At 48.1% G+C, this 18941-nt stretch overlaps 1 protein-coding gene across 1 annotated transcript; it reads left to right on the top strand.

Annotated features, from left to right (window-relative positions):
* The first annotated feature begins 3442 nt into the window (after positions 1 to 3442).
* PRLHR (prolactin releasing hormone receptor) lies at positions 3443 to 5577 on the top strand. The gene is made up of 2 exons (XM_039237371.1): positions 3443 to 3492; positions 3991 to 5577. The coding sequence occupies exon 2, from the start codon at positions 3997 to 3999 to the stop codon at positions 5107 to 5109; it is 1113 nt and encodes a 370-aa protein (XP_039093302.1). The 5' UTR covers positions 3443 to 3492; positions 3991 to 3996; the 3' UTR covers positions 5110 to 5577.
* Positions 5578 to 18941: the final 13364 nt, after the last annotated feature.

Genomic DNA, 18941 nt, shown 5'->3' with positions numbered 1-18941 from the left:
ACAAGTGTCAAAAATTGCTGTTTCCCAATGAGTAATTTAAAAAAAAAGATCTCTAGTGGTTTCTCCTATGGTTGGGCTAAGCAGTGGATCAGCATGAATTTTCAGACCCCTTAATCAAGTTTCTCCCTGTCTCTATTGTCTCTGTCTTCTGTTTTCTGTATCCGGTTGCCTATTGCCATCATAAAGCCTAATACCATTTCCTGAAGTTCATGCAGCCCAGCATTTTGTCTCCTACATGGGATGTGAGCAAGGAACATTTGGGGTGAGCCATAAAGATCTGTTTAACTTAAATGTAATAAGGTTAGGGCTGCAATCGCATTTGTTAGAGCTTTCTTTAATAAATCACAGTGGAGGAGGGGTTCCTATATTTATTTAATCCCATTTGAATCTACTTGTATTTTCAGTGTGTGCAGGTGCCTCTATATTTCATTCAGAGGCAGTAAAGTACAGTAGTAGAGGACTTTGGCTCCAAGATCAGGTGACTTGAAGGTGAAATTTCAGCCTCAATGTTTATTAGTTATGCCATTATGGTTAGTTACTTAGCCTTGAGGAGCCAGTTCCTCATGTATAAAATGGGTATAATTATAGTTTTGAGGCAAACAAATGAGACCATATATGCAAAGTATCTAACCTAGTGCCTGGTATGTAAAAGGCCCTCAACAAATAGTGGCTATTTCTATCTATTCAATCAAAAGAAACATGTATTGGGTATCTGCTGGGCTCAGGCATGTTATAGGTATCCATAAAGAGTTTATAGTCATGGTTGGTGGAGGCAGGGGGTAAAACACTTTCAAAGGTAGAAAGTAATAATGGGCAGAAAGATCACAAAAAGGAAAAGACTTTGGGGACAGGAAAATCTCAGATCTTGTGGGATGTGAAGGATATGGAGTTGAGTGGAGATGAAGCAGCCAGCATTCTGGAGAAAGGGAACAAACCCTGAGAGAGGTATTGAACAGGAATGGTGAGAACATGTTAGCATCCAGTTTGGCTTGGATATACAGAGAGTTGGATAGAGGTGGGAGGCCAGACCAAGCAAACAAGAAGGATCAGAATAGGAACAGGGGTACATGTTGATTGGAAATGCCATGCTAACAGCCTGGCCTTCCTTTGATGGACCATTCAAAGCTTTTAAGGAAGAAGAGGCAACAAAATCCTGTGATCTATTATCTACTATATGAAGTGTTATTTTCCTTCCATTTGTCTTACAAAATTGTTCTTTATTTATGATCGTTCAGGTTTCTGGAGCACTACTAGTGCAGGAAATTCTGAACATTGGTATGGTTTAATTGTGATGTCCTGGCTGAGAGAGAGACTAGCCTTAATTCCAGTGAAGACCGGAGAGAATAAAGATTTAAAGTGGGCTATTCTAGTTTACTTCCTTTTTACCTTGCAAATACTGACAGGACCCAAACTCTTACCAGATTTGATCTGGAATGTGGCAAGTGACCAATTCTCTTATCTGGATGGTGCCCCCGTGGTGAACTTTCAAATACTGATATTTACATGCAAATGTTGTGGAGGTTGTTTTTTTAAAAATTATTTTCAGTATTATGTATCGGTGATATCTACCAGAATGATGACTCTAGTTTTGGGGTCTAACTACATCCCAAGTCCTTTTCCACCTTCATTACCGCAATTTCCTCTTAAGATACTTTGAAGCAAAAGAGTGCCTCTGCTCTTGGGTGCATATACCCCTGTTGGTGAACCTGATGAGAAACATTACCAGATAAAGGATTAGGCAGGCAGAGACTGCATTTCATTCTGAGTCCCCCCCCACCACCACCCCATATCATATTGGCTTTGGCTAAATTGATTATAACTCAGGGAGTGTGGGTCTGGAATAGATACAGTTGCATAAAATTGATTGCTTTTCTTCCGATGTTGACTTTTCCTCCTGTATGAGTGAGTCACTTGAATTTGCAGGGTGTGCTAATTTTACTTCTTTCCAGCCTAACGGGGTAGCTGCAGCTAGAGGACAAAAGACAAGATCTTACCAGAAAGGGGACAAAGAGGGGAGGAGACAGCTTCAAAGGAGGGAGGTTACAAAGCCTCCTTCCTCGACCCTCTCCCCACTGTGGTCCAGGTTAATTTGCATTTCAATGACGACTTAATGCTACTAAAGGTTTTATGTAATTCTTAAGCTTCTTGAATGTTCATTACTTTTGTTATCCTAATGGAAATCCTGCAATCACCAGTCTTATTTTTAATCCTAAAATGAGGTAAGGAGGCCTGGGGGTGTTCATGTAAGGAGGAAGAAGGTGGGGCCCCAGTCCAGGAACTTGCCTACTGTCCTGGGAAGAGTCTGGCAGATAAGGGGTAGGTCATGGTAGCCGAGAAAGAAAGAGCAAAAAAGGTGAGTAGGGGGGTTGTGGGGGTCAAGTATTGAACTGTGCCTGTGTAGGGTGGCTGTCATGAGGACATTTTCTGACCTAGGGACATAAAAGACAGCGCCGTCATTGGCACTAAGTCGGCGACCCATAGTAGGAGCACATCACCACCCTCCCACCCCCAGAGACCCCAGTTTATCTTCCTCCCCTCCACCCTGCTGTTCTCGCAGTCAGCAGCCCCAGCCCAGGAAGCAGGCAGTGAGGCAGCTTTTAGAACCAGACCAGGCCTCTTCTCTGAAAGCGCTGGACCCAGAGAGGGGCGGCAACTCCATAATTGTCCTCTCCCCGGGACCCACGCGCCACACAGCAGGGGGCCTCGGGAGCTGTCCGCTGTTCTGGACTCTGTCTCTGGCTTGGCCGGATTCGCGGCTCTCCAGGAGCGCCGGAGCTTAGGTGAAGGGCTCAGTGGGTCCCGGGGGAGGGCAAAGGCCCGAAGGTCTGCAGCGAGCTCGAGGCTTTAAATTTTATATTATTTTATCATCAGGCTCTAAATGTTAAATATCTGCAAGACCCAGCTACCCTCTCTAGCCCAGACCCTAAGCAGGATCCAGCTCTTAAGGACGGATCCCTCACCTCTTCCGTACATTCTGCGGTGTAGCTCACTCTCTCATCCCACTTCTTCCCCTGCTCCTTCGCTATTGAAACTGCACCAGGTCGTCCTGAGAGCCTAGCGCTAGACGCCCCTCCTCTCTCCTCGTCCCCCGCACCCTCCTCCGGGACAGGACTCCTCTAAGGCGCAGCAGGCTCCTGAAGTCGAGATTCTCCCTCGTCCCTCGGACCCAGGCTTGCCGGCCCCTCCTTCCTTTTCTGTTTCCACCCTCTCCACTGTCCTTCTCTCTAGTTGTCCAAGCACCGCGTCGGGTGGTGTGCGCTCCGCCCCCGTTTTCCATACTAGGGAGCGCTGGAGTGGAGGGGGGGCGGGGCGGGGGGTGGCGCTCCCGGTCCCTCTCAACAACTGCGAGCCCACTGGGAACTCTGGAATCTGTTCAGCTCCCGCGGAGAAGCGAGAAGCCTGCGCCGCCGTCGTGGGCTGAGGACAGCTGGGGTACAGCCGGGATTCGGCTCCTCCGAGCGTTTTCCAGCCCGGCGGAGCCCCGCTCGCCAGGTAGGACCATGCTCCTGGGTCTGACCTGCGTGGATTGCGAAGGCTCTAAATTGAGTAGGAGGCGTTTAAATAACTTGTGCATACGTGACCTAGCATAGATTTATTTTTTACAAAGGGGTGATGACAGCACTTTTGATTGTTGTTGTTTATTTGTTTTGGCCAATTATTCTAAAATTTTTAATGTTTTATTTATTTCTGAGAGAGAGAGAGACAGCCTGAGCGGGGGGCGGGGGGGTCAGAGAGAGAGGGACACAGAATCTGAAACAGGCTCCAGGCTGAGCTGTCAGCACAGAGCCGGACGCGGGGCTCGAACTCACGAACTGTGAGATCATGACCTGAGCCGAAGTCGGAGGCTTACCTGACTGAGCCACCCAGGCTCCCCTGGCCAATTATTCTAAAGGGAGTATTTGGGTAATTGAGGTGGGGGGGGGGGATGATTGGTGTAGGAGGGGGTGGACGGACAATGGGAAGTAACAGTCTTTGATTTTTTTTGGACAGCTGGCCATGGCCTCACTGCCAACTCAGGGTTCCCCGGGCCCTGACTCAGTTTCTGGGTTGCCACCGGCGGCCTCAACGCCTGCCAACCAGAGCGCAGAGGCCTCGGCGGACAACGGGTCGGCGGCTGGCCCAGGCTCCCAGGCCGTCACGCCTTTCCAAAGCCTGCAGCTGGTGCATCAGCTGAAAGGGCTGATCGTGCTACTCTACAGCATCGTGGTGGTCGTGGGGCTGGCGGGCAACTGCCTGCTGGTGCTGGTGATCGTGCGGGTGCGTCGGCTGCACAACGTGACCAACTTCCTCATCGGCAACCTGGCTTTGTCCGACGTGCTCATGTGCACCGCCTGCGTGCCGCTCACGCTGGCCTACGCTTTCGAGCCGCGCGGCTGGGTGTTCGGCGGCGGCCTGTGCCACCTGGTATTCTTCCTGCAGCCGGTCACCGTCTACGTGTCCGTGTTCACTCTCACCACCATCGCGGTGGACCGCTACGTCGTGCTGGTGCACCCGCTGCGCAGGCGCATCTCGCTGCGCCTCAGCGCCTACGCCGTGCTGGCCATCTGGGCGCTGTCCGCGGTGCTGGCGCTGCCGGCCGCCGTGCACACCTACCACGTGGAGCTCAAGCCGCACCGCGTGCGCCTCTGCGAGGAATTCTGGGGGTCTCAGGAGCGCCAGCGCCAGCTCTACGCTTGGGGGCTGCTGCTCGGCACCTACCTGCTCCCCCTGCTGGTCATCCTCCTGTCCTACGTCCGGGTGTCCGTGAAGCTCCGGAACCGCGTGGTGCCCGGCTGCGTGACCCAGAGCCAGGCCGACTGGGACCGTGCGAGGCGCCGCCGCACCTTCTGCCTGCTGGTGGTGGTCGTGGTGGTGTTCGCCGTGTGCTGGCTGCCGCTGCACGTCTTCAACCTGCTGCGGGACCTCGACCCGCAAGCCATCGATCCTTACGCCTTTGGGTTAGTGCAGCTGCTCTGCCACTGGCTCGCCATGAGCTCGGCTTGCTACAACCCCTTCATTTACGCCTGGCTGCACGACAGCTTCCGCGAGGAGCTGCGCAAGCTCTTGCTTGCCTGGCCCCGCAAGGTCGTGCCCCACGGCCAGAGCATGACAGTCAGCGTGGTCATCTGATTCCACCGCACCAGGCCTTGGCTGGGGAGCTCCACGTCCGCTAGTCTCCGAGGGTGCCCACTGAGGCCGGACTGGAGAGCTTCCCCCAGGGCCAGAGCTCATCCAATAGTGGCCAGACTTCCAGCCTAGCCCTCTCGTCCAGCTGTCTTGCTTCCGCCTTGTGTCTTTGTAAAATGTGGAGTGGGCTTCGGTGGGAGTCTTGTGCTTTGCTTGGAAGAGGCCAGGGAGAGGGGGGAGGATTTATTATTTCCTCCTTATGCCCCTGAATGCCAAACAAAGCTTGTTCTCCTGGCTCACAACAATATGTCAGAACCGCGGCTGTCTTCCTCACTTTCCCTTCCGCTTGCTCAATGGTGAGATGAAGGAACAATGGGGTTGGGGGTGAAAATGACTGCATTGAGGTTGGTGAAGCTTTTCGGGTTGCCTTTTAAAAAGGACTCAACAATTGGGGCGCCTGGGTGGCTTCGTCGGTTAAGCGTCCGACTTTCGCTTAGCTCATGACCTTGCGGTTCGTGGGTTCGAGCCCCGCGTCGGGCTCTGTGCTGACTGCCAGCTCAGAGCCTGGAGCCTGTTTCAGTCTGTGACTCCCTCTCTCTCTGACCCTCCCTTGCTCAGGCTGTCTCTCTCTCTCTCTCTCCTAGAAATAAATAAAAAAACATTTAAAAAAATAAAAAAATAAAAAGGACTCAACTGAGCTACCTGATAGTGCTTAGTCAGTTTGAACCCATTAATTCCTAGGATTCCAGGGAAGTATGTATTACAAGTCTGTATCTGGGATTTCAGCATTTCCTGAATAACACCATTACACACCAAAAGGGTTTTACTTTTAAATTCACTTGAATTTATAGCACAAAAACACTTAGAAACCACCTTTCCATAGCGAGATCTTTTGAAAAGTGGTTTCTAAGTGTTTTCCCTCATCCTTATCCCCTAACTTCTATTTGAAAATGATAAGATGAATTAGTCAACGAAGAGATAAATAGGGATAAAGAAGAAAAGGTCCAAATTAGTTAAGGGGGCATATAATTGTGCATAGGACAGGCATCTATCTGGGTGTATGTTTGTGGATACACACCCAGTGTTTGCTACAAGGTAGGCACACAGATATTTGATTTTCTGAATACTCAGTGTAAACCATGTTCGATAGCATTCTCTAACTGCTCAGTTGCAACAGATCAACAGCTGTCATCTGACTGCTCAGCTCCTGCTCTGTGGTGACACACTTGGAACACAATCAACCCAGAGTACAAGGTTTGGAGAAGTTTACTTAAGGCTAGAGCAGAAAAACAAACTGCCACCTGACAGCCATCAAACACTTAATTCCTTCCAGGGTTAAAGGAACAAGTGAAGACTGTTGGGCCATGATACCAGGCTGATAACCTTCACCTTAGCCTCCTGAGGATTCTGTAAATGAGGACAGGTGCCCTGGACAAGGGTTTTCACATTGATGTTAGAGCAGTGACTGGACAGTGAGGGTGGGAGTCTTGTGAAGTGACACGCTCTATCCACCTGTCAGAACAGCCCCCGTGGCATATAGGACATGAACTAGTGCAGAAACGGCAGCAATTCAGTTATCATCTCTAAGACTCCAGTACTGCCCTCGCTCACTGTACGGTAGAATCAAGCTCTCTCCTTATCCTAGTCTCAAAATGAGCTCATCCACTCATTAATGTGTGCCTGAAAGGAAGGGAAAGAGAGGGAAAGACTTGAGGATGACAAGGATTAAATCCCATTATTACTCTAATGCCAGCAACCACGATGGGAGAGTAAGTATTTATGGTTGGGTTAGTTCCCAATATGAGTCATTATAGTTATACAGCTAGACCTTTCCCAGCATGGGGGAGGGCAGGAAAAGTGTGGCTTGGGAGAAAGCAATAGGCAGGTTAACTCACGAGATGCGAGTTGCCTTTGGCAATGGCACAAATACTAACTTTCAGCTTCATCTGTGGATGTGGAGAACAAAACCTATGCTCTAATAGTGTTGCCTACCCATAGCATTATGTCACTCTTCTGTTCCACATGAGCTCATTCCCCAGGCATCCCAGGGACTGGCTCCTGTGGTGCCAGCAGCTCTGTTACTTGGGAGGCTCAAGTCTAAACAGACATTTAATGTTTCCTCAGAGCATTCTTTTGATGGGATGCATGTAGAATAGAGGGAATGGGGGAAAGGATGGGATTAGTTGGGGAGGGATCTAGTTAATTGTACTTCCTTAAAAAATTTTTTTAAGTTTATTTATTTTGAGAGAGATAGAGAGGGTGAGCAGCGGAGAGGGGCGGAGAGAGAGAGAGAGAGAGAGAATGAGAGAGAGAGAGAATCCCAAGCAGGCTCCATGCTGTTAGTACAGAGCCCAACAAGGGGCTCAAACTCACAAACTGACATCATGACCGGAGCTGAAACCAAGTGTCAGATACTTAACTGCCTGAGCCACCCAGGCACCACCAGTTAATTGTTCTTTGTTGGAAGGTTTAAATCACTGGTTCTCAGCCTTGGCTGCTGCTAGAATCAGTTTGATGTTTCAAACAACATCAGTGCTGAGGTCCTATCTCCAGAGAGTCCAACTGATGCAAGATGGAGCCTGGGAATCAGCATTTTCAAAGCACTTCAGGTAACTTTAATATGTATCCAAGGTTAACCCCCTTAAGAATTATCCTCTTTCTAATGAATCGCAGAAACATCTGAATGAAACTTTGATTGTACCTGCCAAAGCATTAAGAATTTGGAGTTGAATTCTGACACAGAGTTATATGCTACAGATGGGCAATAACACTCTTTTAGCCTTCAGACAGTATCCGCTGAATCACACAGAGGCAAATCCTTATAATCAGAATATATAAGTATTCATTCTGGTTTCCTTACAAATCTCCTATGTGTAAGGCAGTGTATGTGTCCAGTTTTTTTTTTTAAGTATCATCATTCAACTCTAGATCATTTACATTATAAAGTTATATACCACAAATATTCCAAATTCTGATTTTCAGGGTGTAAAGAAATTGAACTGTTCTCTGATTAGTTTGATGTGACTCTGTATCATCTGTGAGAAGAAAGTGTCCTCATTAATTACTAGAAAAGCTGCCACCTGTTTCTATGCCTACAACTTAAGTTTAAAACTTTAACATTTACATGGACTTTATGGAGAGCCTAAAGAGGCTGGAGAATTATGCCATGTTTATAAACATCTTTACAAAGTATCCAAATTGGCTAGTGAATAGCAACTAATCAATTCTTACCCTATCTGAAACCTGTCTGGGACTAGTTTGAGTATAAAGCAAACTGACTTTTTAAAACATCTCTCAGAAGTGAGGCCTATAGAAATGCACTTAGCGGGGCGCCTGGGTGGCTTAGTCGGTTAAGCGTCCGACTTTCGCTTGGGTCATGATCTCGCGGTTCGTGGGTTTGAGCCCCGCGTCGGGCTCTGTGCTGACTGCCAGCTCAGAGCCTGGAGCCTGTTTCAGTCTGTGATTCCCTCTCTCTCTCTGACCCTCCCCTGCTCACGCTGTCTCTCTCTCTCTCCCTCTCCTAGAAATAAATAAAAAGAAAATTAAATTAAAAAAAAAATAAAATAAATAAATAAAACATAAAAACAATGTGCAAAAAAAAAATAATAAAAATTAAAAAAAAAAAAGAAATGCACTTAGCTTTGAGGTAGGACATTTTATTTAATATAACTTAGTCAATACCACACATCTAGTCATCTTCCCGCAAGGAATCACACAGGCCATAAAGCTGGGTGCAGAGCCAGCCGGGTACTTGGCCGCAGCTCTTTCTGAGGCTGATGGGAGGTTCTGTAATCTTCTTTGCAAGCATTGTCACCGGGTCTCACTTTTGGCAGCCGATCAATAGATTTATCTGACTCAATCAGCTGGGGAGTGTTTCAATATGTGTTGGCAACAGTTACTTGGGAATAGTAACTGTGAATATGCTAAGGTGACCATATCCCTGTTGATGTAACCTTCCTGAAGTTTTGTTCTGGTGGACTGTCAGCCTGTTCTTTTACTGGTGGTGCTCAGTTCCATGCTTCTCAGCTCGGCTAGTTAACCCATCTCTGTCCTGTGGCTTGCGTGCATTTCTGAACATTTAGTAGTCTTGCAAATGCAAGGCATGGAGCTGACATCAAGGGGATCCAGGCAAGAGTGTAGCTAGATCTGACAGCGAACCCAAGGTCCGTCCCCCACAGATGAGAGGTCAGGAGCACCTTTGTTCTCCAAAGTAGATCTTCCATGGATCTCCCTCCATGTGTTGATGTCTTTATTGTGTATGTAAGATGCATGTGTGACTGATTCACTGTATGAAACTCTTCAAGTCTGGGGCTTGCACTGTGTTTGATACATTGTGGGTGCTCAATAAATATTAAATTCGTACCATCTCCAGTGACATAACCTCGGGTTGGCCAGGATCAAAGCAAAAATAAATCATGTCAAGGAAACCATGCTACTCAATCTAGATTTGTCAACTCTAGCTAATTTCAGGGATGAACTGTTAATTTGGGGTCTTCTGTGACCCCTTGGGCCAAACCTCAGTAATGATAGCATTTTAATCCATGGCACCAAGCTCTCTGCTCTCCAAAATTGCATGTGCCTAAATTGACAGGTCCATCAAAGGGAGAGTAGAGAATTTCATCATTAATTTCTATATTTATCATTAATCTGGATCATTATTTAAAGGTTAACATTTTATTACCCACTGTCACATATTACTTGGAAATTTTAAAAACACCTCTAAGTCAAACTTAATCATCTAGATTCCAAAATGTTCATGACAGAGTCGTGAAGAAAATTTTCTGACTCTTCTAAAATAGGACTTAAAACGGGGCGCCTGGGTGGCTTAGTCGGTTAAGCGTCCGACTTTCGCTTGGGTCATGATCTCGCCGTTCGTGGGTTCGAGCCCCGCGTCGGGCTCTGTGCTGACTGCCAGCTCAGAGCCTGGAGCCTGTTTCAGTCTGTGACTCCCTCTCTCTCTGACCCTCCCCTGCTCACGCTGTCTCTCTCTCCTAGAAATAAATAAAAACATTAAAAAAAAGTTTTAAATAAGACTTAAAAATGCATTTATGGACACCTTTCCAGGGATCTATTTATTTTGCAAAGTGAGATAAGCTCTAAACAGGTGTTGAACATGTGAAGTATTTCTTTAGATCGATGGCCGTTGCAGTCTTGATATGTTAAAAGACTGTGCATTCTCACTCTTTGCAAGCAGAAAGCCTTATTTTGAAAATTGAGAGCTCATATTTCCAACAGATTTTGGATCTTTTTTCCTCCTGCTTTCCAACTCAATTCCTCTTCATTTCCCGCTCTTTATTTCTCTATTCAGCTCTTTTTCTGATATTTCCTCATATTAACTATAATATACCTCTGATCCGAGGCTCCCTCCGCTCCAGTGGGGAGGAGGTGGTGGGATTCAAGCGTCCATCTTCTGGTGGGTTCATATAAGGTGAATCCTGTTCGAGAGATACTCTGGGTAATTCTGGTGCAGAGGCTTTATCGCATCAGTGGAGGGCTGCTCATTACATTTCCTGCCTACTGTGGGGTCTTGGAGCTCACACAATTGATCGTTTCTCAGATAAGCTCCAGGCAGAAGTGGACAACAGGATTTTGCCCAGGATCTCCAGCCGGGCCCTGAATGTGGTAAATCTCACAGAGAGCTCTCCAGAGGGACCTAACAACAAAAGGTCACATGTGTTTCATTTTGCCGTTTGGGGCCAGAGCAAGAAAACCTGAGCCAGAAAAAGCAAAGGTCAGTGTCTTCTTTTAAGTATTCCTTGCCTCCTCCCTCGGCTCTCTGAAAGTCCTCTTCTTGACTTGCTGATGACTAAATCCTGCAGTCCCAGAATTCAACTCATCCTTCTGGAGTGACATCTAAAGATGAATGGAAAGCTACTCCCTCCCTACCACCCCCCTTCACCCAGTATTGCCAAGTAATGAAAAAAAAAATCCTTTTGCGCTGGAAAAATTAAATACAAATTTCAGGCCCCAGCTCTAGGTTAGAAGTCAGGGGCTGGGCTTCTCCCCTAGCCCGGAACATCACAACCACCCTTGGGCCTTCATCCTAGGAGGATGGCCACAGCATAACACACCCTGGTGCGGGGCGGGGGGCGGCGGGGGGGGAGGGGGAGTCAAATTGTGTCCTGGCCTTGCAGGGTGTGGAGCCACTGTGTGGAGCAGGTCCTCCGGAGGTGGCTGCCCACTGCATGGCAGAAGCTGGGGGCATGCTGACCTCAGTGTCACAAAAAAGCCCCAAGGGCGGGCACAGGTAGAACCCTAGAGCACATGTAAGAGCCTTAATGGCCATAATGGTTTCTTTAGAACCAGCCTCTCTATTCCTATTCCCCAGGCTCCTCCAGCAAAGCCCCTTTTCTTTCTGTGATCTAACTGCAGAGGTTGGGGGCATTTTCATACCAACATTACTTTCTGGGAGATGGAAACCTTCTTAGACCTATTCTGAGACTGATAATAAGCAGCCTTCACATGCAGCTGAGCCAAAGCCTGGAGACCTGTCCAGAGCACAGGTCCTTCCGCCTGACCCGGCCTCCAGGAACTGGGCTCCATCAGGGCACCGAGGACCTGTCGCCTTGCACATCAGGTGGGGTCTGCCAGCTGCACCAGCACATCGTGGAGAGCGCCAGTGCCTTCCACTCTGGCAAGGGTGGCTTGGCTCCCGGGGACCAGCGGAGTGTCCGTGGCCTGGCTGCTGGGGTCCTTCTCCCCGCCCAAAGGCAAAGGGCGTTTCCCACCCCACGGGTGTGCTCTCAGACGTTCCAAGGCAGTCACCAGCGACTCCCTCCGAGTCCACATCGGCAGCAGCGCACAGTCCCTGCACCGCGGGACTAACTTCTGGCCCTCTTCCGTCGGCTCCTGTGCCGCTGACTTTGGCCGAGGTCCCCGAATTCCAGCGCTGGGCGCACAGCACCTTCCTGTGCTACCTCGTGGTCCTCGGGCAGACAAGCTTCCTGGTCTCCAGGTGCGTCTCCATCGGAGTCCGCTCTGCAGACTGAGCCACGCGCTGGGGGCGCTCGAGGGGCTGCACGTCTCTGTTGCAGACCTCGTTGTGGCCAACGGCGCCGGACCTCCAGCGAGGGCTTGCCGTGGTCGACGCCGTGGTGGCCTCCCTGTCGCCTCTGGCTGCGGCTCTCCGTGCTCCCAGCCCCGCGGTGCGCAAGGCCCGGACCAGCCACCGCGCGCCCTCAGGCGGAGCGCGGGCTCACTGCAGCGGCTCTTCCCGGTCGCCTGCGGCGTCCCTTGGCCCCGCTCTCGGCCCTGGAGCGTCTTTCCCCTACACCAGAGCTGGGCGGGAGCCCCCCCTCCACGCTCTTTCAGGGTCCTGCATCTGCTCTGGCCCTGGCACCCCTCGCCCCCGCGCCGGCCCCAGGCTCTTCAGTTCTTGCCCAACTCCGGGTCTGGCCTTCGGTCTCCATCCTCTGCCTCTCACTCTTCCACTCCCCGAACCCAGGGGAGGCCAGGGCCATGCCCTACATCTCGCCCCCACTCCTTTGCTCTCTCGGCCCCAGCCTCTGGGCACTGCAGCGTGCCCTGCCCGGAAGGGGGCGCCTACGGATGGGGGCCCCACAGGGCAAGGAGTCTGGGCTCCCGGGTGCTACCCCGCTCCTGCTTCCGCCAGCCAGGTGAGGCTCATTCCAGGTTCTTCCAGAGATTCTGGCGTTGGTGAGGGGCTTGGATAGGATGCTCGCAGGCAGTGCTTGGGGAGCAACTCTTGCCCTGGGCAGCTGCCCAGCCCTGGCATGGAGAAGCCATCCTTTAGGGCTTCTCTCCATATCAGGTTCTGTTCCCTTATTCTAAGTGATCCACACTTAGTGTCTTAGGTAACCCTCGATCACCGTGGAAACATCTGGTATCCAAGGAAGAAACCTGGAGTGTCCTGTGGTTGGGCCCTTGCCTGCAGGGCAAGCAGGTGGGCATCTGCAGTTGGTTGGGTGGTTGGGGGGGTGTGTTTTCGGGGTGTTGCTTGGAGAGCGCTGGGCTCCCCATCCTGCTTCTGACATGATTGTGTCACTTGAGTCCATTGCCTATTTTCCTGCACATTATCTCTAAGTGGGAGGTAACAGGAAATGCTTAAATTGTGTATGTGTTGAGATTCCAGTGACCCCTTCCTTACCGCTGGTGGAAATAGTGGGAAGGGGGGGAGGGGAGCACAAAGAGGAAGGAAGCTGATTAGCAGGTCCAGAGGAGGAGTCGCACTTGGATGGCCTCTTCCAGCAGCTCACATGGAGCAGCAAGTTTGGTTTTTGTCCCTGGGTAAGCCAGCAGGGCAGCTCCGAGCTGTCTTTGTGTTGGGAGCTGAGGTTCACAACCTGGCCAGAACACACTTCATGTGTGTAGAAGAGATGGGATCAGTTGGTGGAACAAAGCTGGCCCAGGAGAAAAAGAAAAATCACCCGTTGGCTCACTGCTCCAGGAAATTGTTGATCTAAAGCTAGGTTTCTTGCTGAATAAAGGACGTCCAGCATTTAGATTGTCTTTAAAATATTCATTTATTTTTGAGAGAGAGAGAGAGCCAGAGAGGGAGACATAGAATCTGAAGCAGGCTCTAGGCTCTGAGCTGCCAGCACAGCCCCCAAGGCCGAGCTCAAAGCTGTGAACTGTGCCGAAGCTGGATGCCTAACTGACTGAGCCATCCAGGTGGCCCTAGATTTTTTTTTTTTAATTACAAAATCAACACAACTTTTACTTAAAAATACTAATAGGTGAAAATTTCCCACTTATCTCTTCTAGGGGTTATTAATCGTTTGTGTCTGGCGCACCTGGGTGGCTCAGTTGGTTGAGCATCTGACATGGGCTCAGGTCATGATCTCACAGTTTGTGAACCTGAGCCCTGCATCAGGCTTGCTGCTGTCAATGCAGAGTCCATTTCAGATCTTCTGTTCCCCTCTCTCTCTGTCTCTTCCCCACTCTCATTCATATTCTCACTCTCAAAAATAAATAAATAAATAAATAAATAAATACATTAAAAAATAGTTTATGTTTTTGTTTCCAGACTCTATCACGAGCACACATATATGCAGGATATATTTTACAAAAATTGGATTACTGTACATAATGTTTTATAATTTACTTCCCCTCCCCTCAAAATTATATCAAATATTGCCTTCAGTGTTGGGACCTAGGGATGGCCCTCAGTCTAGGCTGGCTGACTATAGAGAAGTCGGTGGTCTGAATGTACCACTATTTAGTCATTTTTCAGCCAGTGAGTGGCATAGGTTGGAGAAACAATTCCAGGACTTAGAGGGGCTGCCAGAGCTCTGCAGGAAATGCAGAGCAGTTTGAATTCCTTGGAATCACAGATACTAAGATGCTGCTCCTGGGTGGGGTGGGGGCAGGGTGAGGGGATGATTATTTGTGGAACCTTCCCATTGACTGATACCATCTGAGTGGCTTATAGGAATTTCGTCTCCCAACACAAAGGCCTCATCTGCTTCTACTTGGCTGTTTCCAGACCCTGCTTAGCACCTGATTGTGGCTGGTGCCGCCCTGACTGTTCCTCGGCAAACAACAGCTGGTGTTTACAATGACACTCTGACAACCCAGGGTATGATTTTCCCAGGAGTTGGGACGTGGGGTGGGAGTCCCTTTTGTAGTGTTGAATCCACAAAGGCCAAAGGCCCACGGGGAGTAAAGTTCTTCACCCTTTTTGACTACAAGTGTTTCATCCAGTTCCTAAAACAGTAGAGGAGGGTTTATTGATAAAGGGCTTGTTTACAAAGGTGAGGGTGAGGTGTAGGGAAGTATGAGGAATGTGCAGAAACCAGCAGCCAGTAGAAGCAGAGGAGTTGATTTCAGGAAGACTCCTGAGGAGGGAGGGGAGAGGTTGCTGAAATGCCTTTAAAGGGCAGAGTCATTTAGTGAAGACCATCTTGGAGGAGGACTAGAGTCAGCCCAAGTGTCTCCACAGATTGGGACCCAGAGGAGAAGGCAAGTTGACAAGAAACTGGAATATTCCCCAGACGTGCCTAAGTGTCACAAAAGTGATACCTAAGGAAGTGGCCTGCGAGTTCAGTGGAGGAGATGTTCACATTTGGCCTTCGTGATCAAAGCAGTCTTCATGAATGGGATGGCATTTGAACCAGACTTTGAAAGGTACCTGGGATTGTAAACAACGGAGAGAATAATGGCAGGAAAGCATGCAATAGGCCAGGGAAGAACGTTAGTAAAGGGACCCAGGTGGGAAAGGATGATGCACAGTGGAAGGTGCTAACCGTGCTTATAAGGATGATGAAAGATGGGTTGGCTGAAGCCAGAGCCAGGGAGATTCATAATACCAGCAACATTCGGGTCATCTGGGTGGTTCAGTCAGTTAGGCGTCCGATTCTTGATTTGGGCTGAGGTCGTGATCTCACTGTGAGATCGAATCCTGTGTTGGGCTCTGCACTGAACATGGAGCCTTCTTGGGATTCTCTCTCCCAGTCACTCCCCTGCTCTCTTTCTCTCTCAAAGTAAATAAGTAAACATTAAAAAAAATATAATGCCAGCTATGTTTATTGAATTCTTACTCTGTTCTAAGTACCTTCCATTACATCAATTATTTCCTAACACATTAGGGAGTAGTTATTCTCATTATTATTCTTAATTTACAGCTAGGAAACCAGGCATTTAAGGAAGTCAAATAATTTGCTAAGGTGTCCCAGGTAGTGAGTGGCGAAGCTGGCACCTGAGTTCCGAAGCCTGAAGCCCTATCCATATAATATCTTAACTTGCATTTTTTAACCCAAGGAGTCTGGACTGTTTGGGAGGCAGTAGGGCGTCATTAGACATTTAGGATGAGTGGGAGATAAAAAATGTACTCCAGGACCCAACACTGACAACAGGGAAAGTGTGGGTTAGGGAGAGACAAGAGGCAGGGAGATGAGTAAGAGAATTCTTACCATCATCTGGCAGAGGGAGAATAAGGATCTGAACTAGGGAGATTCTAGTGAGAAGGGAGAAGAGACAACAGGTGGGAAAGGGCTCTTGAGAGGAGTTAGCCTCAGATCTCTGCATGTCTCTGGGGCACCTGGGTGGCTTAGTTGGTTAAGCATCTGACTTTCGCTTAGGTCATGATCTCACAGTTTGTAGGTTCGAGCCCCGCATCAGGGCTCTGTGCTGACTGTCAGCTCAGAGCCTGGAGCCTATTTCAGAGTCTGTGTCTCCCTCTCTCTCTGACCCTCCCCTGCTCACGCTGTCTCTCTCTCTCTCTCTCCTAGAAATTAAAAAAAAAAAAAAGATCTCTGCCTGTCTTCTCAGATCAGATGTTTCCTCTTTGCCCTAAGAAAGTAAGAGAGTACCAAAAAAATTTAAAAAGTGAGAGAATACCCAACTAACCAAAAGGATTGATCTTGAGGACCTTTATTGTCTGACTCAAAAAGAAGTCTGGAGACAAAGAGTTTCCAGACTGGTCCTCAAACCTTTTATCCAAAAAGGACTTACATCCCAATAATATAAAGTATTTGAAACATCATGCAAGTCCTTTAGCAACAACCCCAAATGGAAATTTCTTGTTGGCCTCATTCCTTGAACCTCCTTCTCCCCCTGCCTCCCTGTTCAGTCTCTAACTATTTATCGATCAGCTTCTTTCCTTCCAGACTAGCCTCACATCTTGTTATTGCTTTCTTCTGGGGAATCTCCTCAACTTAATCCTTTAGCAATCTGTGCTGGTTTGCTAGGGCTGTGTATTAGTCAGCTCAGGCTGCCTTCACAAAATACCATGGACTGGGGGCGGGGGAGTTAGACAGCATGGCTTTATTTCTCACAGTTCTGGCAGTTGCAAATCCAAGGTCAAGGGGTCAAAAAATTTAGTGTTTTTCTTAAGGGCTCTCTCTTTGATTTGCGGTTGACCGTCTTCTAGTAGAGTGTGTCCTCATGTGGCCTTTTCTCTATGTGTGTGTCCTGGGTGTCCCTTCCTTTTCTTACAAGGACAGTCCCTGGATTAAGGTCTCACCCTTATGATTTCACTTAATTCTTTCCAAAGGCCCTGAATACAGTCACATTGGAAGTTAAGGTTTCAGCATATAAATTGCTGAAGGGGGCATAGTTCAGTCCATAACGCTCCCTAACTCCTACTCACCTTGGGGCTCATCTTAACATATTCAAAGATTAGTGTCACCAGTTGACTTTTCTGATGAACAGACTCTGGAACAGAGATCAGCACGCAGCATGTTTATTAAGGAGTTCTTTGAGGATCAAAAACCCATGGAAGGGAAGGGAATAATTGGTCAGAGGGACACGCTGAGTTGCAAGTCAGTCTCAATGGAGTCCTCAGCCAACTCTGGGAATATCTGGGATGTCTTGTGTTGGAAACAGGAAGCATGGGACCATTCTCCATGTCAGTCAGCCACTGGATGTAGGTGGCCAAAGGAGGGAGGCATGTCCTTGACTGAGTTGGCTCTTTTCAACTGAGGCGGTTCCTGGAGGGTCTGATAGTTCCTGACATGAAGCAGGCCATTTAACACTGCCCATGAGTCCACATATATTCTAACCATGGTAAACCTGACTTTCCACATACAGTGGATGATCATGTACACTGCCTGGAGGTCCACTCAAGCCTCTGTTGTCTTTTAAGGCCATAAGTGAAGGGACTAGAATGCAGCCACCATCTATTTTTGACTTGTGCCAACATACTGAACCAACCCACTGCTGAACATTAGCTGCTCACGAGGGATTCCCCATGTGACTATAGGTGTGAGTTGATGGAAAGGTATTGATGTAATTGTGCTGGGTGACATGGGGGTCTGGACCTGTTTGTGCTCAATTCCAAATGTATCCCTTTCATCTTGCTTAATTGGTCTAATTAGCACAATGTCAATGGTAGTGAGCCAATATGATTTGTTGGATGTTTAGCTGGTCAACCTCTTTGGACTCTATTATGCTGCAGAGCAGGAGAGTTAACAGTCCTGGGACAGAACTACAAAATATACACTCAATGCAAACTGTTTCTGACTTTTTCTTTTGATAGGAAAGGAAAGGAGTGCATTTGCCTGATCAAAGGCTACATACCATGTACCTGGGCCGTGTTAATCTTTTCTAGCAAAGATACCATATCCAGTACAGCAGCTGGTGTGGGTGTGGCCACAGGTTTTCGTAGTCTTTGACTGGAGTAGAGAACAGCTATCGCCTAAAAGTTACCTGTCTTGCTAAGTTTCTTTCCAGTACCTGGCTAGAGAGCAAATTTTTGGGGGGTACCTTTTCATTTTGTCTGTGTCTAGTGGTGTTTTGTGTTGCTATTGTTTGTGGCTCCAAGTCTGGGACATACTAGGTGGAAATACAACCCAGGGAACTTAACTGGATTGTTCTCTGGGTTCCAAGGTTCCTATTTGGTTCTTCCTTCTACCTTTCAGAATCTTGTGTTTTCTTTCTGTATAATATCGGGAATTTTAGTGGTAATTAGCAGGAGGAATAGGAAAAAATACATCTGTGTTTCTGGAAGTAGAAGTTCCAAGATAACATTTCAAAGTACATAAAACACATAGGTTTACAAAGGAAACCAATGATATTAAAACATAGTTAAAAGAATATTTAAAAACTTCCAATTGGGATGTACTCACATATCCATTTCTTTATTAATACAGTAAATAAAATATCTAGTGGTGAGTCTGATGGTCGCTGTAACATTGAAACCTGATTTGCATAAGTGGTGCAGGGAGAATCTGCCACAGTTGCAGTGTGACATCAAATGATCTGTGACTTCTGCTAGTGACAGAGTCACTGATGGTTCTAATTTGACTGTGCCCTTTGGCCTACATTCATAATTGAAGGAAATGCAGTTTTTTGTGACAGGTGAGTCAAAAATACAGGTCAATTGTTTTCTGATCCCAGTTCACAGACCCACTGAATACTAATCTTGGTTAACAACC

This window comes from Hyaena hyaena, unplaced genomic scaffold (assembly GCF_003009895.1).
Source record: "Hyaena hyaena isolate Hyena2069 unplaced genomic scaffold, ASM300989v1 scaffold_124, whole genome shotgun sequence".
NCBI lineage: Eukaryota > Metazoa > Chordata > Mammalia > Carnivora > Hyaenidae > Hyaena > Hyaena hyaena.
Note: the sequence above shows the minus strand (reverse complement) of the source record. Positions and strands in the feature narration are given on the sequence as shown.

What these genes read in the sequence shown, in the direction of transcription:
- PRLHR (XM_039237371.1), top strand. Translation starts at nt 3,997, where the DNA reads ATGGCCTCACTGCCAACTCAGGGTTCCCCGGGCCCTGACTCAGTTTCT.